This window comes from Erigeron canadensis, chromosome 8 (genome assembly GCF_010389155.1).
Source record: "Erigeron canadensis isolate Cc75 chromosome 8, C_canadensis_v1, whole genome shotgun sequence".
Lineage (NCBI taxonomy): Eukaryota > Viridiplantae > Streptophyta > Magnoliopsida > Asterales > Asteraceae > Erigeron > Erigeron canadensis.
In genome coordinates this window covers 9,917,198-9,940,506 of record NC_057768.1, presented here as the reverse complement: position 1 = coordinate 9,940,506, position 23,309 = coordinate 9,917,198, and the positions used below count along the sequence as shown (strand labels likewise).

The window sequence follows — 23,309 nt, the reverse complement described above, 5'->3', positions numbered from 1 at the left end:
GAACCATAAATATAAATATAAATATAAATATATTAAAAGACAACTGATCAAATGACTTATCGATCAATCATAATGATTAATTTTATTAAATTGACTTTTGATGATATCATCATTTAACTTAGCAAAACTCTAACTAATTATATATAATAGATTATTGAATTAAAAAAATCGAGTAGATATATTTGGATAAATACAATGTCAAACCCATTATCTATTTCATATCTTTAATTACCTAAACCTAATATCAAAAATATCAAAAAATAAGATTCTCGGAAAACAACACTTGGAGTTTGATTGTGATTTATAAAGTTTAGTTTTTATAATAGTCAGTTTTGTTATTGTTTGAATTCTGTTAGCTTTGTTTTTAAGTTTCTGGTCATACATAAGGTTAGTAATTTATGTTTATTTATTAGGTTGATTATTTTACTTTTTACTTTATATTAGATAGATCAAAGATTAACATTAATATTATGTTGACTAAAATAAAGTTTGTTTGATTGTAATGTTATGAAAACTGTTACAAAAGTAAGTCTTGATAACATGATATTAATAGAAGAAGAAATTAAACGTTTTGGTCAATGTTCTATTAATATCTTATGTTACTTTGATTTTTATTACATTATGTATATTTAATTTATCTGTTTTTTCTTTCATAAATTTAATTACAATCTTTATATTTGAATTCATTGGTTTGTTTTTTCATAGTTTTTTTTGGATTACATGTTTTTAAATTTATTTTTAATATATCATGTAGAGTTCGTGTATTTAACACGGGTCTAAATCTAGTACGTGTTAAAGTTTATTCTTAGACCGTCAATCTAGATTCTAGAAAACATTCGCATCTATCACCTTTGGATAAAAAAATTAAAAGACCCAAAATACATACGTACGTATTTAAATTTGACAAAAGATGATGATGAAAAGTTCCACTCGCTAGATATCAATATTATCATCTATTTTCTCCCACTAATTATATTAGTTAAATTGTTTTTATCTTAATTGATTGCGTCAGTCACGAAGCGTAAGCGTGTGTGACCTCATGGTAGTATGAATCAAGCCTATAAATGATGAAGTTATTATATGGTACCACACACACACAAAATGGAAGGTTTCTATCAATGTGAAGCCAATTATGTACCTTTGTCTCCTATTAGCTTTCTAGAAAGAGCAGCATTTGTATATGGTAATAGTACATCTATTATTTACGAAGATAAGACGTATACATGGAAAGATGTACACGATAGATGTGTCAAGCTTGCTTCTTCTTTCTCAAGTTTAGGCGTTCAGCCTGGAAAAGTGGTAAGTTCACATTTGTTATATCATATCATCATTTATTTGTTCTATTGTGTAGATGTGTAATCAATGATGGATGCAATCTAATAGCTTATTGTGAAATTAGCCTATTTGACATGCATTTAAATTGTTTGAAATAGTTTAAGCATAAGGGGGGGGGGGGGGGGGGGGGGGGGGGGGGAGGGGGTATTTACCATTACCAAAGTAATAACAACCGTCCACAACAATTTTACACAAAATTAATCAAATTTTCCCAAAATATTGGCACCATTTTTTCCAAACTTTACCATAATCTCCACCTTATGATGCACCGAAACACCAAACAGGTAGTCGTACCCGTTTCTGAAACTCCATGGAAACGTTTCTGCGTACGAAACACATATGAAACGTTCCCTTGAATTTTCTACATATACTGAAACGTTTCTTTGAAGTTTTCATACGATTTCTAATTAATATCAAGGTTTTAATGAACTTTTTCTATTCCCCAAACCCAGACAGGTTATATTATATACAATTTGATCAACATTAAATTTTTTCTATTTCAAAACCAATTATTAAACACTAAACATTCAATGAGTGATCACTGATCAAGCATATATTATACAGTTATACATATACAATTATACATAATCTCTCAAGTATCAAGTATTTCTTTATAAAAAATTGATATAATTTATATTTGTATATATTTTTATTGTCGTACCCGTATCTTGATTTTTCAGTTTTGTCGTTCCCCGTTCCCATATCGTTCCCGTACCCGTTTAGGTGCTACATAGTCTCAATCTCTTCATTTTATTTCATTTATTTTAATTCATAAAATCAAAAACTATATAAAATATATATATATAAATAAAAATTTAATAAATAATAAAATAAAATAAAAAGAAAAATAGGGCTGAAATGTAAATAAGATAAAATATATAGTTTTAAATTTTATATAGTATCAAACTATAAGGATGGGCAAAATGTAAATAGTTAAAAAAAAAACTTTTAAAAGAATTATAAAGAACCCTGCAGTTGCTTCTTATTCCCAATATAAAACTATACATACAAACATAAGGGTTGGTTATTATAAAACAAATATTAAAGTAAAATAAATAGGACAAGCTTTTGACCTCAAATCATGATAAAATTGATGCATGGAGATTCACGAAGCACAAATATATGTATTGATGTTTGATGATTTTTATGATGCACAATAATTTTCCGTAAACAAAAACTTATTGTTTATTTATTTTACTTTAATACTTGTTGTATTTTACCTAAAATCTAAAAACATAATATACATATACCTTCATCTCCAATTTGCCACAAATATATATAGAAAAAAAAATTAATTTGGCTATATTCCTTTCTCTAGCCGTTGGAGGCCACGTTCTTCTTCTCTCCTTACTCTCTGTCTTCGGTGAACTTTGCCGAAAACCACACATTTGCTCCTTCGATGTAGCGTAGCAAGAAGCCCCAGATCCTTGATTTGGCCGACGTGCTGCCAATGCTAGTGTATTGTCTGACGCCGACTTAGTGATTAGGTTTATCGATACCCAGTCCCTCCCCACTAAGGTGTAAAAGTATAAAGTATTTTTCGTTTTCTCTGTTACAAAAATGCATTGTTTTTGTTATCATCAAGAAGACACTACACAAAATCTTACTTTAAACGATCAGAAACTTTTAGAGACGACATATTGTCCCTGAATGCGGCTAAACGATTAAATAAATGGGTTGTTTTATGAGTTTTTCTGTCAATAACCTTATCACGACCATGTTTTCCGCAATTGTCAAAAATAATTTCTTTAATGTCAAAAACACTCGATAAATAATAGTAATGGTTGGTAGTTTATGTGTAAATTGGCCATTATAAGTAATGTTTTAAAAACCGGTATTTTATCCGTGCCATAGTGATACCTAATACCGGTTTTACCGTAGGGTTATTTTCATTTTTTATATAGAAAAGCTATCAAACTTGTTATAGTTCAATAAAAACTTAGTCAAAATGTAGTTACAATTTACTCAAAAATAATATAAAATAGATATTTCATAACAAAATATAAGTTTAAAGTTGATAAAAATAAAAAGTAACATTAAAGTATCATAATAGTAAATTGAAAAAGTTTTTTTTTAGAATTAAAAAAAAAAAACAAGAAAGAAGATATCGGTATATATTACTAGACCGGCATTACCGGAAAAACTGGAAAAAGCCAAAAAAATCGACGGTAAAATAAAATGCAAATATTGAACCAAAAACGGAGTTAATTAGTTGTATTGGACGACTGACTAGTGTCTAATATTACAAGTAGAACCCATCAACTTACCGGTATTTAAAATATTGATTGAGAATGAAGTTTTTGACTATATAAGTACAAGTGTACAACCTACAATTAACATATTGAGATACATTTTACCGTCATGTTCTTTTTAGCCTAACAACATTATACCTAAAGATGTCAGTAGATTCATCATATGAATCATGTGAAGTCATATGTATACATATTCATGTCCATATTGATCTTATAGCATGTTTCTAAAAAAAATGGTATAGCATGTTTTTAATTAATGTATGTTCATTGCATATATATATCAAGAAGAACGTAGTTCAACCATATAATCAACGTAAATGGAGTATTGGACATGAAATCACCAATATTTTCCCGTTTTAAGCAAATCACAAAACATTGCACTTTGGAGCTTTCCATTTCTTTCCAGCATTTTCACTTTACCAATTTGTCTCTTTAAAACTCTTTTCTCTTGACTTTGGATAAGTTTGGTCACATTCAGGTCGCTTTTACCTCTTAACGTTGCAAACGGGTTGACAATACATGCTTCGCTTTTACATCAATTTTTATCATTTTTACTTTTTTTTTCGACCGGCTATGTTTCATTAGATTATGTAACAAACAAATTTAAGCTAGATTTGTGCAATTTATGGAGTTTGTGTGTGAAAAGGTGTTTGTGTGTGTATGGAGGTTAGGGATGAAGATTAGAGAGAAAATGTGTGGAATGTGTGTGTTTTTAATTAAGAAATGGTAAAAGTCTTACAAATTAGGCGTGGAAGGGGGTATTTATACCATAAATCTAAGATTTCACTAATACCCCTTCCATCTCTAAAATATTACATTTTAACACCATTTTTAGGTCTAACATTCTTCCCCTTGGTGTTGAAATGTAATTCAACGTCTTTAAATACGAATTTGTTGATGAAGGTCTTCGAAGCTTTCTCATTGTCTTCAAGATCTTCCATCAAACTAATCTTTTCAGAGTAAATGCACTGCGGAAAATGGATTTGGCTCTTGAGCTTTTAAAACACTTTGCGGAAGCTTGATCTTGGCTCTTTTAGATTTGAACATGAAAGCATCTTCTTGACAATCTTAACTTTGTCACACTTCCCCTTGATTAATGAATCTCTCTCTTGAAGCATTTAGACAAACATTCTTCTTCATCACAAACTTCCCCTCGATCAAACAATCATATTTGCGTACCACCAACGCTTACGTATAGAGTGTACCCGCGGCGTACCCACCACGTTAGCGATAACTATCTTCAAAGAATCAATTTGGGGGGTCATCCTTATCAACAATCAATTTGGGGGTTCATCCTTATCAACAATCAATTTTTCTTCCCCTCAACTGATGAATTCTTCTTTCCCCTCATCAAATTTTAATAAAGCACACACACTTGTACACTTGTTCCAACTTCATTGTTCTCTTTCTTCCCCTCATGATGAATGTGTGGCTACATGTTCATCATGTCTCTTTGAAGTCGAAACTGGAGAATCAACCATTATGAAGTAGTAGTTTAATAAACAACATCTTTAGCCCGGGTTATACACTGACATGTGTATAAGCCATCTTCACTGGATCACTTACAAACAACCTTTGGGACCCATTTTGTGTAGGCCCACCGGTTTTTGTCTTGACAGTCCATATGTAAGTATCATCAATCCGGCGAATTGAGTCTGAAGACCACGGAGGATGAAAACTCGAAGTCGTTGAAAAGTTGAGTTTTCGTGGACGCAGTGGAGATGCAAAGACATTCACTTTTTGCACTGCAAAAGGTTTTGGTGCAAGATCATATAACTCCCAAAGTGAATATTTGAATGTCCTTGACTCAATTGACTTAGGCTTATAAACTGACTTTGGCTTAGTCTTTGTCAACTGAGCTTTTGCTTGGGAAATGAATTGAGAGTTGTCTTCAAATGACAAGAATGGAATAAGAGACTGTGTTCCATCAATAGTAGGCTTCGAAGAATACTTTCTATCCTTGAATAAGGCATAGTTAGTAAATTGAGAAGCTTTACGTTCAGCAGGTGATGAAACTTTGATCTTTGAGCTCTTTGGGATGAGCTCTTTGGGATTGACTCAGTGCAAACTTTCTTTGGAGCATCAAGTTCAGTTGGAAATACTGGACTTGTATCATGATACACTGATTCATTATCACTTTCAGTATCATCCATCTCAACTTTGTTAAAGTCTTTGAAGACTTCTCTCTCCTTGCTTAATAAAATAGTTGTCTTATCTTGCAACTCATGTTGAAGATTTGAAATGGTTTGTATCAAGACAACTTCTTTCATTTGACTTTCCACAATGTGTTCATCAAACCTTTGAAGTGAACTTTGCAACTCATTTGTCAATGTAGAAATTTGAGATTGCATCTCATTTGTCTTCAACTTATAACTCTTAACAAGCTTTGAATGTTTTGTTGTTAAATTCACAAAATCATTTAGATGACCAATGCTGCAAGATTCAAGATCGGTATTCGTATCTTGTAGGCTTCTATTCTTATCTTGCAGTTTAGTCATCTCAGCTTGAAGTTGAGCATTCTTTGTTTGAAAAGCAATCACTTCCTTTTGAAGTTTAACATTCTTAGCTTGTAATGTGACTATTTCCTCTTGAAACTTGACATTTTCAGTTGCAGTCGAATGAATCAATGTCTTCATCACTTGACAGGGACTTGGATAAGGTTTCGACGAACAACATGAACACAGTCCATCTTTATGAAGTTTTACTTCGGATAAAGTAGGTGTCTCGGGTGAGGAAGTTAACCACAAGTTGAAGACGAAATCATTTTTGACTGAATTTAAAAACCTTGGATATGACATTTTGTTTAGCAAATGGTGAAATGAAATGAAAGGTTTTTGTGTTTGAAATTGAAATGAAGAATGAAATTTGGGAATTTTTGAATTTCAGGTTTTCCCTCCAAATTTTTCGCACCAAAAAATGTTCTCACGAAACTTTGGATTTCATGTAAACTTTGGATATTATGATCATAGGAGCAAAAAATATTTTTCCCGCCAAAATACTTTTTTTTTTTTTTGAATTGGAATGATCTTGGTTGAAACGATCTAAATGAAGATCGTTTTAAGATTGGAAATGAAACGATCTAAAAGGAATTAGGAAGTGAAACGATCTTGAAAGGAATGAAAGGTAGAACGATCTAAAAAGAGATCGTTTTGGAAACTTGTAGGTGAAACGATCTAATTTAGATCGTTTTGGAATCAAAGAGCTGAAACGATCTAAAAGAGATCGTTTTGGTTTCACCAAAATTGAAACGATCTAAGAGAGATCGTTTTGGTTTCTTATCAGAATTTTCAAGAAATTGAATTGACCAAAACCAATCCAAAGGATCAGTTAGCCACAATCAATTCTTCACAACACAACCACACTTGTCAAAACGATCTAAATTGAATCGTTTTACAAGCTACAATCACTGAAGTAAATATGAAGTATGTAAAACTGAAACGATCTAAATTAGATCGTTTTAATTTCACTTCATCTTCTCCAACAGTTCAGTTTCAACATAAAACTCCATTGATGAACCTTAAAACTTCAATAACTTTTGATTTTCTGGGAATTAGAACATGAAACCACTTGCAAGCTGTTTGTTTTCACCTTAGCAACAATCCGATTAACACAATTCACCTCAAAACATAACAGATTCAAAACCTAAATTTTGAGCAAAAAATCTCAAAATTCAAACTCGCAATTCGGATTGAATTAGAACGTGAAATTTGAGAGGATTATGTTTTTAACTATCAGGAATCTATTGGTGAACAAATAATTGTGATTTCATGTGATTTGTGAGATGATCAAATGATGAACAGTGAAGAAAACGGTTTTGGATAAAAATTCGAATATTGATGAAAAATTGATAGAAATTGCAACAAATTGAGCTCTGGATCGTTAACGTGTAGTTATTTTGCTCTGATATTACATGTAACAAACTAATTTAAGCTAGATTTGTGCAATTTATGGAGTTTGTGTGTGAAAAGGTGTTTGTGTGTGTATGGAGGTTAGGGATGAAGATTAGAGAGAAAATGTGTGGAATGTGTGTGTTTTTAATTAAGAAATGGTAAAAGTCTTACAAATTAGGTATGGAAGGGGGTATTTATACCATAAATCTAAGATTTCACTAATGCCCCTTCCATCTCTAAAATATTACATTTTAACACCATTTTTAGGTCTAACAGATTACAAACTGGCAAAACGCTAGCCGCTTACAAAAGTCACCCATGTGTATATATTATATATATATGTGTAATGATCAATCTTCATAATTGTTTAGCCTAAGAATCCTTCTATTGAATAGGATCGTGACATGTGGAAAATCAGGAAGTGAGATTAGGAAAGAGAACTAGTGGATTACATGTGTTAACAAGTGGATATATTAGGAGGATTTTTAGGAGGATTTATCATTTTCCATTATATATATATATATATATATATTGAAAAGTTATTTTGAGAACCCTTTTTTTTGTGAGAACCTTTGAGAACTTTTCAAATCAAGTCCAACCGATGATTATTCTTTACATGAAAATTGTTTTTTGATTGTAATCTGAATAACTTATATGTAATTTTGAAGTTTATAATTGTGTGGAGGCATGGATTATCATCCGTTATACAATTATGTGGAGCTTTGGATTCTTAATCACATGTGCACGAATATTACTATGATTACATGTGATCGATTTACATACATGTGATCATAGCAATATTCGTCCACATGTGATCAAGTATCCAAATCTTCACATAATTGTATAACGGATGATAATTCATGCTCCACACAATTATAAACTTCAAAATTACACATAAATTATTCAGAAAACAATCAAACAACAATTTTCATGTAAAGAACAATAATCGATTGGGTTTGATTTGAAAAGTTCTCAAAGGTTCTCACAAAAAAGGTCTCTCTTGACTGGGTTTTCTCGTTATGAGGTTTGAACTCGAGACAGTATGTAGGTCCAGGATAACTAGTCCAATATTTCGATGACCTAGCTAGTCTTCCATATCCCTAATCAACTTAATATATCTTGAAGTTATTATTTTAATTGTAGGCTAATTAACTAATACTAATTAAGTAAACAACTAATCACTAGAATTTCGCATGTAATTTGAGTTTTTGAAACTTATTTTATTGTAGAGACTTTTTACAAAAGTATATCTAAATATATATACAAATGAGAATATATCTTAAGTAGAGAAAGAAGAAAATGCTCATTTTTATAATTTTTTTAACTTATTTTTTAGATTTTGTTGTTGTTTTTCTCACTTTTTCATCATATCTTTAATTAACTAATTACATAAAACAAATTAAGAAAAATTTTAAAAGTTTTTTTTTTTCAAATGGCGTAGCCCGTAAGCTATAAGTGTAGCTTCCCAGTCTATGAGGTAGTCATGATGGTTAAAGGCGAAGCCCGTTAGGTAGATCACCCCATCACCAATCTCCCCCTATGACCTATCACTTCTATGACCTATCACTCCCACCAGCTATCCCATATTAATACCCTTATACGTAAAACTGGTCACTAATTCGGGTTAGAAATTTATTTTTTTATCTTTTGAACTGAGTTAACTAAAAAAAAAGTGAATTTTTTTTTTAAAAAAATCAAAGGAACAAGCTAAACAAAAATTAAAAAAAAATGAATCTTCTTTACTCTTTCCTAAAGAAGCTTTCCTTTAGATTTCTAGCCTATGTATATCTATATATCTATATTAAAACAATAAGAATCCTAGCTTTCTAAAGCTCTCACCTCAACTCAAAGCTATATTTAAATGTTGCCACATAGGATTTAACCTATGTGTCATCTCCACCCTTTTTTATATATATTTATTTAAATAGTTTGAATTATTTAGGTAAAGATTATAACAAATAAGATAGTTATAATTTATTTCTTTGAGAGAATAATTCCATATAATCTTTTTAAAGATTATATTCAATAAATCAATCTTTAACATATCTAAATTTTGATAAGCTATTCAAACATATTTATTTTGTTAGTTATTTGCATAACTTGACTTTTATTCACTTCGTAAAACTTTGGTAAGGTACAATATGAATGACTTCTCATAATAATTAATTCTAATATAACATTGAAGAATCTTAGATGAATACGGATATGGACCGATGATATACAGGTCATAAGTTTTATTTTTGTTTCCGACATATTTATAAGTTATGCATTGGTTTGAATCATTATTTGGGTCAGTTACTTCTACTATGTTTTTGCTTTCAGTTATTTTGTTTTAATCATCGACAATGAAAGAAGCATGATGATATTTTTATTGTTTATACTCTTCGTGTGGTATAATAGTTATAAGTGTTTTATAAATTAAATGGTCCATACTATTGTTAAACATATAAATTATTACATGGTCAATTGTATGTTGCTCTTGCTATGCAAAATTTTAGTTTGATAGTATAGTAGTTGTAATATCTTTTATTTTTATTTGTATTGGTGTATCTACATAGTTCATGCATACAATAGAGTAACTGAAAAATTCAAGCACACTATAACTTTTTGATCTTAGTTATTATCAGCATTTTCACGCACTTATCCCTAAAAATAACGATATATTAATATTATGCTAACTAAACTAAATTTTATTAATTATCAATGTCATGTTAAAATATTTGATAAAACAATTAAACAATCGCACATCGTGCGGGTAAAAAACCTAGTATATGTATAAATGACTAAGTTTTTTGATCAAATGACTTGAGTATCCCGGGTCTTTGATAAAAAAAAAAAACATTTAGTTAACTTGTTTTGTGTAATATCACAGGTCATTAAAAAAGACTTTTTAAAACTTCATATGCAAAATTTATAAAAAAAAAAAAAAAAAGTAGAGTAAATTACACAGATTGTAGATTACCCTTGTGGTATAATCTTTTAAATTTCTACTCGAACCAAACCTATATATAGTTTTCAAATCCTATTCTTACGTCTTATGGTACCTAAAACTGACGTTCTTCTATTTCGTTGTTAAGTCCACCATTTGAAGAATATTTTTGTTATTTTCTTACCAAAAGGACCAAAATTGTAATTACTTTTATTAATAAAATTTATTAATTTTTCAGTTATTTATTTTAATTTATTTAACTAACAACTATTATTTCTCCAAAAATATAAGAATAAATCAAAACTAAAAATATATTAGAAATTATTAGTTTATTTTTATATTTAAGCCTATGGCCTATCACCTCCGCCAGCTACTTCTTATTAATACCGTTATTTTTTTTTAAATGAGTTTTTCTTATAAAAACAATATTACTAAAAATAATATGAGGTACGGCATTTATTTTTGTTTTTATTATAAAAATTTATTAAGAATGGAAAATGTGTAGTCTTTTTATTTTTATTAATATTTTTTTAAATTTTTTTTTCATTTACTTTTATAGAAACACCTACCAAAAAAATATTAAAAAAATCTCTTTTGATATATACGGTAAGGGTTTCACCCTTAAGGTATTAATATGAGGTATCTAATGATGATGATATGTCATATAGTTTTTAAACAATTAAGAAAAATTTTAATTTGTTTTTTGTTTTTTGATTTATTTTTCATTTATTATGATTATTTAGAGAAAAGATTGTTATTAGAAAAATAATAATAAAATAAAGTAAACAAATGAAAAAAAACAAAATAAAAAGTAATTAAGTAAAATATGTGTGTATGTATATTTTGTTAATTAATAAAGTTTATTATTATAAAAATAACTTCATTTTTGGTCCTTTTGATAAGAAAATAACAAAAATAGTCCTCAAGTGACCAAATAGACGATTATTAGTTTTAGGTACTATATGAGAAGAATTTGAAAACTTTAGGTATATTCCGAGTAGAGAATCAAAAGATTGTACGAAAAGGATAATCTGAGATATACTTCAGTAACCATCCGTGTTGTTTACTCAAAAAGGTATGATATAGAGGGAAACATAATTAAAACAAGATTAATAAAATTAAATTCTAGCACATTATGATAATTAAATTTCGAACATAAGAATTTAAAATTCTACCACATTCTGATTATTCAAAAAGGAAAAGAAAAGTCGAGCATTTAGTTGGCATATGATATTAGAGAAATTTCACCGTTTAATATAATAGTTAAGTTTTGCGCGTACCCTAAATAATGACATGTTAAACATGATCATTACAAGTATTCGAAAAAAGAAAAAAACCAAGGCTTGTCATCATTGTTCTTCAAAAATTTGTTTTATTTTTTTATATTGGAATTTTAGATTCATAATGTGAAAGGAAAAATATACGGAGTATGTATTTGTAGCAGTGCTTCATGACCCATGCATATTAATGCTTAACTAGTCAGTCTTGTTTTGTCTTTGCGTTGCTTGATCTTCAGTTCCTGATATCATTTTCGTGCCAGCCCTATTCAGCCAGTCAGCCTTGATAAACTTAACATAGTCGTGTTCAAAAAAACTAACTATTAGATTGTAGGGGATTCTCGCTACTGTATTTTATTTTTAACGAACAATATGTTAATTTTATATTTTTGTTATTCATACAATATACGGGTTTAATCTAGTATAAAATATGCATATAATTTATCACGCATATGTTAATACAATTTAGTTAGGGTCTATCTTTAATATAAGACTTCCAGTTTTAATTAAAATGAACAGTTTTTAGCCCTTTTTGAATGAGAAAAAATAGTTTTATTTTGCTTACGACATATTATCGTATCAGTCTTCAGGCTCGTCTGATAGACGGATAATTTCTATATATATATATATATATATAGGGTAACACTCCAGTGAGAACACTTTTAAAATAAGAATGGTGTGAACACTTAAAAATCATAATTTTGATGCATTAAAAGTTCACAAAACTAACATAGTGCATAACTAATTATATTTATTTAAGTGTTTAACAACACATTTAGCAATCAAAATCGAAAAAGTCAAGTTTTTTGTTTTGTGCATCTATCTTGGATGCATATTCATCAAAATTATGCATCCAACAAAAACGTGATTTTTTCGATTTTGACGTATCAATGTGTTGTTAAACACTTAAATAGTTATAATTAGTTATGCACTTTGTCAGTTTTAAGGATTTTTAATGCATTAAAATATAGTTTTTTAAGTGTTCTCATTTGTTCTCATTTTAATTTGGTTCTCATTTGATAATCACCCATACCCTAATATATATATATATATATATATATATCAATGTTAAATATTAAATAACAATACAAACGAAAAAATAACAAAATATGAACAAACAAAATTTGAAAAATAAATTCTTTTGTATTAGAAGAAAAAATCATAATTAAACTACAATTGACAACAAATTAATTTAAAAGAGATGAAAAATAATAATAATATAACAATTCAATATCAAGTAATAAACAAACATAAACAAAATATCAAAAATAAAATAAAGTGATATGACATATGTTTTTTTGGTCGGAAGAAAGAAAAATAATATTAATGAGAATGATTAATAAAACTTTAGGTTGTATATATAATAATTTATTGAGAAAGTTTTAATGATATCATATATCTTTAAAATTTAAAAATCTTTGTTTTGATATAAAAAAATTGTGATAGAGTTTTAAATGTAATTATCTATTTAATAAAAAAATAAAGAAATAAAAAAAGTCTTAAAAAAAAGAAAGTAAGACCTCCAGAGTAATTATGAGAGAATTTTAGGCTCAAAATTGACTTTAAGAGGTGTCAAGTATGTCTTTAACCTTTTTTTAGTTATAGGATAGATACTAAAAATTTACAATAACTTATTTTTATGTGAATGATATTGAAGAGTTTTTTCAGAAATTACACAATATATTCAATAAGGAACTAATGAAAAAAGAAGTATAAATTTATATATTAAGAAAAAAGAAAACGGTATATTTTAATATGAACGCTAAATTCAATTTCTCCAATAAGAAAAGTTTGGATTATTTGTTTTTTTATTTTTTTCTTTCTCAAAAATCATTTTGGATGCAATTTCAATTTTTTAGAGACCATTAAAATTATTTTATCTCTTACTAACATTTTACGTTCACTTATTAGAAAATTCAGGTAAGTATATCACTTTTTTTCCCCTATCTTTTTTTACTTTTCAATAAAATATATATTACTTTTTTTCATAATTTCCATTAATTTAGTACGAGTAAGAGTAAATAGTCAACAACATTTTTGGCGTTTGGGCCCCGTCTATGTATATTGTGTCGAACGTCGTCTAGAAAACGCGTATGAATTGATTTCTTCAACCAAATATAAAATGGCAAATTTATAGAAAACAAATTACAAGTTGAACACGTTATTGCATATGCTGGTAAGCTGCTTTATATATATAATACTTGAAATATATATATAATTGTGATATGATTAAATTTATATATTGGCGTATAAATTACTTACCTCCTTCAAATTTAAAAAAATTACAGTAAATAAACTCAAACAATCATTATCATTTATCATTTCATTTAATTATAATTATTTGTACCTACTATACATCTTAATTTTAATCTTTATCTTTATCTTAATCTTAATATGTATTATAAGACGGTTGAACTAATTACATATTAATTAATCAAATCGTTCAATTTCATCAAATTAACTTTCGCATATGTCATCATTTAAATTAACTATAAATTAAAAATCCTAATAATAATTATCCAAATATATTATTATATTAGTATTTATATTATGTCATCATTTAAATTAACTATAAATTAAAAATACTAATAATAATTATTCAAATACAATATTATATTAGTATTTATATTATTTTGTAGAAAAAATCTCATTAATTTACACTTTTTTGTTTTCTATCAATAATTTACACTTTGTAGCTTTGAAAACTTAATTTATATTTATTTTTAGCCATTAACTTGAAAAAAAAATTTTTAATCTTATAATCATTTAATTAGCTATAAATTAAAAATCCTAATAATAATTATCCAATTATATTATTATATTAGTATTTATATTATGTCATCATTTAGATTAACTATAAACTAAAAATCGTAATAATAATTATCCAAATATATTATTATATTAGTATTTATATTATTTTGTAGAAAAAATCTCATTAATTTATACTTTTTTGTTTTCTATCAATAATTTACACTTTTTAGCCCTGAAAACTTAATTTATTTTTTATTTTTAACCATTAACTTGAGAAAATTTTGTAAATCTTATAATCATTTAATTAGTTAAAAAAAATTTCAATATATTAAATATTGTCTACAAAAAATTATTTCAAAACCTAATGACTTATTAACAAATATTAGATTAGATTTTTATAAACTATAAATATTAATATTTAGCTTAATATTTAATATAAACACAATTTGAACTTTGGATACATATCTCAAACATAATAACATATGACGATATACAACATTCTTATCCTAAACACAATAGGAATCACAAAACATGAGACGGTCACAGAAAAAAACAACATTTACAACTGAGGGTTACTTGAATACTATATCGAAGTTAATATGAACTCCATTCGAGATTCATTATATCTCTCAAATCAAAAAGGTACATAATTTTCTCTTTTTTTATATATTAGGTTTGCGTATTAATGTTTAAAGTTACAATTGTCACTCAAATTAAGAGTCCTAATTGTTACCAAAGAGTATGAAAACAATCCTAATTGTTATCTAATTATCGTAGGACAGGTGATTGAAAATAAACCTTTTTGTGTTATGGGTCCGCATCATAATCAAAAACATATAATTGAATGTCAAATACATGATCAAAAGTGTGTTTATATTTTAATTCTTAATTATCTTTCATAATAATATCATATTATGAGTACAACTGGTTTTAAAAAGTTATATAATAGATTAATTATTATAATATGTGCCTTATGAAATGAATACGATAAACAATTTTATCAATGTCTCTCAGCTAATAATGACAGTGACAAACATATGATTATTGTACTACAACTTGCAAAGTAAGACACTTAGAACCCTATATCTTTAAAATTATATGCTTTTATGACTTAAATGTATGAAAATCTAATATTGATAATATTGTAAACCCGTGTCCAGTATTGGGCACGGGTCTAAAATCTAGTATAAGACTATAATACTTTAATAAAATATATTTACAACATATATCCTTCAATTATTAAAATAAATAAACTACCCCATTTATATCTGTAAGGTCCCGTTGACCCTAGAACATCGAGATCTGTACGAATCCAGGTGTGCGGAATCCACCTGAATTCGATCTTGAGGCTTTTAACAAAATCACACACATATATATAATAAGAACAGGAGATAAACAATAATAATTCCTTTATCATTAGTCGAATGATTACAATAATAAATCCGTTTAAAATACATCTCAATGATTCCGGATTACAATCGATCGAGACGACTCTTGATAATGAATTACATGGTGGATATGTGATATAGATCTCTATCACAACCCGTGAATGACTCTCTGTCTCGACTAAAATCATTAACTGAAAACCCTATACCTATAACACATATATATAGCAGATTACATAACATGTGGGCTGGACTTGGGCTTCTAGGACGTATACTACACTATCATCTCATAGAGATTAGTATAGTATAGATATCATCTCATACAAATAATCACTTTTCACGTATACTAATTATCATCTCATAGAGATTATGATCGTATACACACAATGTAGTATACACATTGTAGCATAGACATTATAGTACAGGTGAAACTCCTATAGTCCATCTCCTGAGTTGCATTGCAGCGGACAATAATAGGTGCACAGAAACTGTACCAACAATATCAATTAGTTTTATATTAATAATCACACCAACACCGCCACCGATATCACCACCGCTGCTACTGCCGCGATTGCCGCCACTACCACAACGCCGCATTACACAGATACATTTTATTAATATAGTAAAAGTAAATGCATTTGATTGTGTTTTCCGTTTCTCAATAATAAAAGAAATACTTGTAATACTTGATATAAAATAAATTTTGTAATGTTGTGTAGTTTTAGGTAACATTTTTCCATCCTATTTTTATTTTCTACTTATCTATCTATATGACTATATTCAATAAATATGTACTTATTACTTTTTTCTACATACTCTTAAATTAATTATTTTTATCATTTTTTAAGTTAATTTATTTAACTTAGGTATATATATGATTAATATATATATATATATATATCTTTATTATAATAAATAGAAAAATGCTAAATAAAGTTCTTAATACTTCACGTGCATAAAAAAATTGTCTTTTTCCACCCTTGAATTTTATGATAAGTATATAACTTTTTAATATACCTTCATGAAAATTTTTAAAGGTTGATTTAGCAAAGTTATAATAATTGAAGAAGGATTTGATTTATTGAAAATAATTAACGTGGCAATTCCATTTTTTTTCTTACATTAGTTATGATGTCATATATTTTTAAACTATATTAAATTCATGCGTTATATGGTAAATAGTTATTGTATAACTATAATATGGTAGTAACGATGTATTAAAATGTAAACTTATTAATTAAAGACAATATATCATAAATGAATATATTTTAATAATGTCTAAATTATATAAACATATAAACATATATAAACATATATAAAGACAATATACCAATAGAACTTACTTTTTTAATAATGTCTAAATTATATAAACATATAACAACACATGAAATTAAAAAATAAAGTATATATACTTTACTTTCGTAAATAAACCATCAACAAAGGTTAAATTTTAATGCATAAAACATAAACTAAAGGGGTTAATTTTCAAAAAGTAAATAATTTACTAAATTTGAGTAAAAAAATTGGATTTTTATCTAATAAATAATAGGTTAAATAAAATCTTCTAATATGCAAAGGATGGAAAGAAAAAACTATACTCCGTATCATATTTAATTCAATGTTACAATTATTCATTATATAATACTAAATAAAATATTTGACTAAGTATTTTTTTAAAATAATGTCACAAAATATTAAAAGAGAATGACAGATAAGTACAAAACTAAGTTGATACTCATAGGCTTAACCACAGCAGCCTAAATTATCCACATTAAATATAAGATATTAAATAAATTTAAAGATTACAAAGAAATTAGTACAATATTTACTTTAATCTACACAAACTTAACAAAAGAAACACACGTCTATTGAAAGTCACACAGAAAGAATTGTCTAAAATATTCTTTCCACAAATACAACCCTCCCTTTTCACGTATTGAAAGAGAATGCGGCCACCAAAACTCTCTTCGTCACGTCATCTTGCGCATTATATTTCATCCCCGCTGCATCACGCAGGTATCATGCTAGTGATTAGTAATCTACATGGCATGCAAAAAATACAAAATATCTGCAAAAATTATAACGAAATAAAAATCTTGTTTGTTATCTCGATAAATGTGTTACGGAAGTTTTTTATATCTTCTCTTGATGATGATGATGATAAAACAGATGACTATTTTATTTTGTTGTAGCAATTTATTTGATATATAATGGATATGGATAGGTACTAAATAAATTATTGACAAAAATGTATTAACGAATACATCTTTGTTAATTAATCTAAACCATAAATTAATCTACAACCATCGCGAAGTGATCTCTATTTCCTTATGTATGTATACGATTATTATTATTATTATTACTATTATTATTATACATGGCATGCAAAATTACAAAATATTTAGAAAAATTACAACTAAGCAATAATCTTTGTTTTCATCTAAATAAATATGCTACATAGGATTTTTTATATTTTCTTAGTTATGTAGAAAGATATTTTTATAAACAGAGATAATTGCATATATTCACACATATACTGACTACACTACAAATATCTTCAATAAAAATAACAATAATCTTTTTATCCATAATATATGACCTAAGAGTCTATGACAAAGCCATATAATAGTTATATAATAATTATATCCTATTAACATACCCCCTATGGTATTCTATTCTATGAGTTATAATTTGCGATATTCCATTTGTTTTTTTTTTTTTTCTAGTAAAAATGGTTATTTTATATAAATTCAATATAAACATGTGCTCAAATATTCCATTGCTTTTGTGGGCTTAGAAATCGAAGTCAACGAAGTGATAGTCAAACATAATCGATGTTATTATTATTATTATTATTATTATTATTATTATTATTATTATTATTATTGGTTTATTCAAGTAAATGAGCAATTTCTACGAATTTCTTTTTTGGAACAAATATTTTAGGAGCTCACTTTGTCAAACAGTTTTTGGGAATTTTTTTTTTATGGAACAAGTAATACGACATTAGAAATGTCAGACTAGTCCAACTCTCACCAATCCAGCATTAACATTGCCAAATTCGCTTTAATTTTGTATATGATATTGCTCTATCTAACTCGATATTGCTCTATCCGACTTTCTATTAGACTCGATATTGTTTAATTCGTCTCGCTTTAATTTTCTAAATTCAAAAATTGAATCAGACATTAGCAATACTGGATTGGAAGAAATATTCTTGTAATGCTTTGAGGGGAGCAAAAGGTGAAACCGACATTTATAATGTCAAATTCACAGTCTAATCTGACATTTATATTGCCAGATTCACCATGCTACCTACAAAGGGGAACTTAATCCCACATTGTAATTGCCAAATTCAACTTATATGGACGAATCCGGTACTTTTAATGTTGGAATTTTCTTTTTTTATATTTTATATTATTGGAAAAACTGGTTTGATAAAATGGACTTCACAAATATCCATTCCAAAAATATGTCAATCCAAATATTTAAATATCAAAATTTCTATATAATATAAAGCTAACACAACCGCCTTTGTTTTGAAATACCTAAAATATCTTTGATTATTCAAGACACATAACAGCTAAGGTACATGATATATCAAATATATCCTTAATGAAATTTATATTTACTACACTTATTTCCCAACTCATAAAAATACTAAATTACCCTTTATATACCAATTACCATTATATCAATATCCTATAATACTTCCCGAGTTCCCGTCGCTGCCACCAAACCGTCGATCGCTACCCCTGCATCACATATGCATTCGGCTAGTATCCAGAATTTGAACTATTGCATATAATTCAATGAAATTACTCAGATTATTGAATAGAAACATTTCATATTCAGAAAGGTTTTTTGTAAAAAGTGTAAGACCGCTTGAGCTCAAAGTTGTAACCTACTAATATCTTTTCATCAAGGTTTTTAGTTGAACCAAAAAATGTTTTAGAGGTTCACTGCTTTTGGCTTTCAAGGCATCAGAAATCATATCGTTGGCCCTCTTAATGTATCAACAAGTTATGTTCTGATCTTATGAGATATGGCATTTTGTCAAAATTATATTACTCATTGCATTTGTTAAGCTACCACGGCAATATCTTTACATATAGGTTGCAACATTGGCTCCAAACATACCTGCCCATTACGAGCTTCACTTTGCGGTTCCAATGGCTGGTGCCATCCTTTCTGCACTCAATACAAGCCTAGATCCACCCACATTAGCAGCCACTCTTCAACTACTAGAACCCGAGATCATATTTTGTGATTGCCAGTTCATTGAAATCGTCGTTGAAGCATTCAAGCTCTTAGCACTAAAAAGCCAGAAACCATCACCACTCCTTGTTCTAATAGGCAGAAAAAGTGGCATTGTTGTACCATCAAACACTCTTAATTATGATGATCTTCTTTCTATTGGGAAATCTGATTTCAAAATTATATACCCAAATAATGAATGTGATCCAATTTCGATAAATTTCACTTCAGGCTCAACTGGGAAGCCAAAGGGGGCTGTATATAGCCATAGAGCGGCGTATTTGAACTCATTGGCAGTTATCTTTAGATATGATATGAGAAAAATGCCGGTGTTTTTATGGACGGTTGATATGTTTCGTTGCAATGGGTGGTGCTTTCCATGGGCAGTGGCAGCATTAGGTGGCACCAATATTTGCCTTAGAGAAGTCACAGCCGATGTGATATTGAAATCGATTGTGGCTCATAAGGTAACACACTTATGTGGCCCTCCTACGATTTTAGACAAAATTGCAAGTTCAGAAACCAGTGAACAATCGGTGATTCCAGCTAAGGTTGATGTAATTGTGGCCGGGCCTTTGCCACCACCTGATGTTATTTTGGAAGTTGAAAGTCTCGGGTTCAGTATTCACCATGGTTATGGAATGACAGAAGCTCTTGGGCCCATGACAGATAGATATCTAAAATCAACAAATGAAGAAAAAAATAAAGATGATCCGGAACTTGTGAAGATAAGATGTCGCGAAGGAGCTCACAACATTCTATTAGAAGATGTTGATGTGAAAGACCCGGAAACAATGAAAAGTGTACCATGTGACGGCAAGACAATTGGTGAGGTTGTGTTCAGGGGTAATGTAGTTATGTTAGGGTACCTTAAAAATTTGGAAATGACAAAAAGTGCCTTTAAGGGCGGATGGTATAGGACAGGTGATCTCGGGGTTAGGAACCCTAACGGTGATATCGTGATGAAGGATCGCGCATTAGATAGCATTATGGTCGAGGGGGAGATTTTGAGCACGATGGATATTGAGCGTGTCATACGAAGTCATCCATTTGTAAAGGATGTTGCAGTCGTTGGAAAACCGGATAAGACCTTTGGTGAATATCCATGTGCTTTTGTGACCTTAAAAGATGAATGTTCGCTAAGTAGCCATGGTATCATCAAGTTTTGTGAAGAAAAATTGATGCCCCGACGTATGATCCCTATAAACGTCTGGTTCGGAATTTTGCCAATGAATTCATCAGGTAAAATCCTGAAATTTGTTCTAAGAGAACAAGCCAAGTCTATCTAGTTCGTGCCATTTACAAACGGGTATTGATCACATATATATATATATGTGGTTGTCATATACTGAGCCCAAATTCGTTGCTCAATTTTTACAATTGTTTACAGGTTGAATTCAATAAAGAAAGGGTGCCAAAAAATGGTCGGCCCTAAAAAGATTGATCCCAAATTCCCAATAGATGTGTGGAAGCCCATTTAATACATAATCCAATGGGCCATACGCCGTGCTAAGCGCTACGGAAGCTTCCCTTTTCTTTTCTTTCTTGTGAAACTGCTACAATGCTTTATAATTTGTGTTAAATAAAAATTGGTATGTATTCCAAATTTTTTGTTTATCCTGGTTAAACATCTATCAACTTATCTTGCAGTAGTGCAGCCGAGAATTTATGTTGAGCAGTTAACTTGTTAACTACTAAAAGAACCAAACAGTTTACAAGATACTTATAAATACAAAATTAGATTACACTAGAAGAAATATAGAGTTTTACGAATGTTGTCGGTGAAGCTATGACCAAGGAGCTTCAATTTAATTTTAACAGTTAAATCTCTAGAAGTGATGACCAAAAGTGATACAAGTTTCAATGATGGATGGTTATATCTTAATGTAAATTATATTACAAGTATGAAGAAAGACGATCTAAAGTGATGGACCAAATGAAATGATAGGTTAGAACTACTTAGAACCGGATGGATAACGTTGGACAAAGTTTACCTGTGATAATGACTAGACAGGATGATATTCCATGTTTCAATTTAGGCTATCTTTAATGGGTGCGTTTAGGCTTCTTTAGGTGCCTTTGGATATCCTTTGCCGTTAAAACTTGTCTAAAACTAAGGATTTTTTGAAAATGTCCTTACATAAAGACATGTTCTTACTTTCTTTACCTAATATATTTTTGTTTTTAGTTGAAGGTAAAAGATATGTAAGGATGTTTGTATGGTTAGAGATAAAATTATAGAACTTGAATTATTTATAAGGATGTATAAGGATTTATAAAGATTTGATGTGTCAGCTCAATGACGCCTAAAAAGGTTCTTAGCATTAGATAGCCTTAGCATTAGATAGCCTTATAACTGTAGATCAAGGATTTTAGCAAGTGTAGTATATGCTACAGTGCCTAAAAATATGTTGCAGCTCAAAATTTTAACAATCCTTATTGTAGTTATAACTTACTTGTTAAAGCTCATCGGGAAAATCATATTAAAAGCGAGACAGATACTCGTACTATTAGATTTCCACTTTTAAAAACACAAGAAGCTATATATTCATTTCATATTTCCATCAACACCGAGATGGAACAAAGTTATACCAATGAAGGTAAACATTTTTGTTTGACGTCTATTAATAGATTGATTGCCTACTCGTATGAATTTGTGCTCGTAAGCGTTTGATATCAATTCTATCTACTGTCAATTATGCGGGGAATGACTTTGGATCGGCATTCCATATTTTGGTTGATTGTGACATTAATCTTATGCCTCATCCGATGACACAATATATCGAAATGATGACAAATCGAAAACCTTCAATACGATATTGAAAACGATTATTGAAACGGTATAGTATTTTTTATGGAGGTTCCGAAATAATTAGGGGTTTGTCCCTAATGAAAAGCGTCATGTTGTTCTTCTTGATTCAATTATTGCTTATTTTTATTTTCATAGTATCGGCATAACATTTTCATGATCAAAAATCCACGTATGTAACTTTTGCTTTTTTTGTTGGTTAAATCTGTTTTCAACCAATTATTAATAAAAAAATATATTTGTTGTTAAAAGAAAAAATCGAAAGTAATAATTATCATGAATCTTAAAATAACATAGACTTGCTATTTTCTTTTCATTTAAAACTTAATCATTATTATATTATAGGTTAATAATATGTTATTTTTATAATGGAAATGATCAATCTTCTTAAATGTTTTTTAACAATTCTCTTAAAACCTTCAAA

The 23,309-nt window shown here is 28.6% G+C and overlaps 1 protein-coding gene and 1 long non-coding RNA gene across 2 annotated transcripts; one reads left to right on the top strand and one right to left on the bottom strand.

Moving 5' to 3' along the window:
• The first annotated feature begins 1,086 nt into the window (after positions 1-1,086).
• On the top strand, positions 1,087-21,693 carry LOC122609847 (butanoate--CoA ligase AAE1-like). The gene is made up of 2 exons (XM_043782794.1): positions 1,087-1,299; positions 19,935-21,693. The coding sequence occupies exons 1-2, from the start codon at positions 1,102-1,104 to the stop codon at positions 21,363-21,365; spliced, it is 1,629 nt and encodes a 542-aa protein (XP_043638729.1). The 5' UTR covers positions 1,087-1,101; the 3' UTR covers positions 21,366-21,693.
• Positions 17,591-20,050, bottom strand: LOC122609848. The gene is made up of 3 exons (XR_006325403.1): positions 19,960-20,050; positions 19,507-19,574; positions 17,591-17,822 (listed from the first exon to the last, which is right to left on the bottom strand). It is a non-coding gene; the product is annotated as an uncharacterized LOC122609848 (long non-coding RNA).
• Positions 21,694-23,309: the final 1,616 nt, after the last annotated feature.

Coding starts and splice junctions, on each gene's coding strand:
- LOC122609847 (XM_043782794.1), top strand. CDS start 1,102: ATGGAAGGTTTCTATCAATGTGAAGCCAATTATGTACCTTTGTCTCCT. Junction 1,300..19,934: donor GCGTTCAGCCTGGAAAAGTG/GTAAGTTCACAT, acceptor CTTTACATATAG/GTTGCAACATTGGCTCCAAA.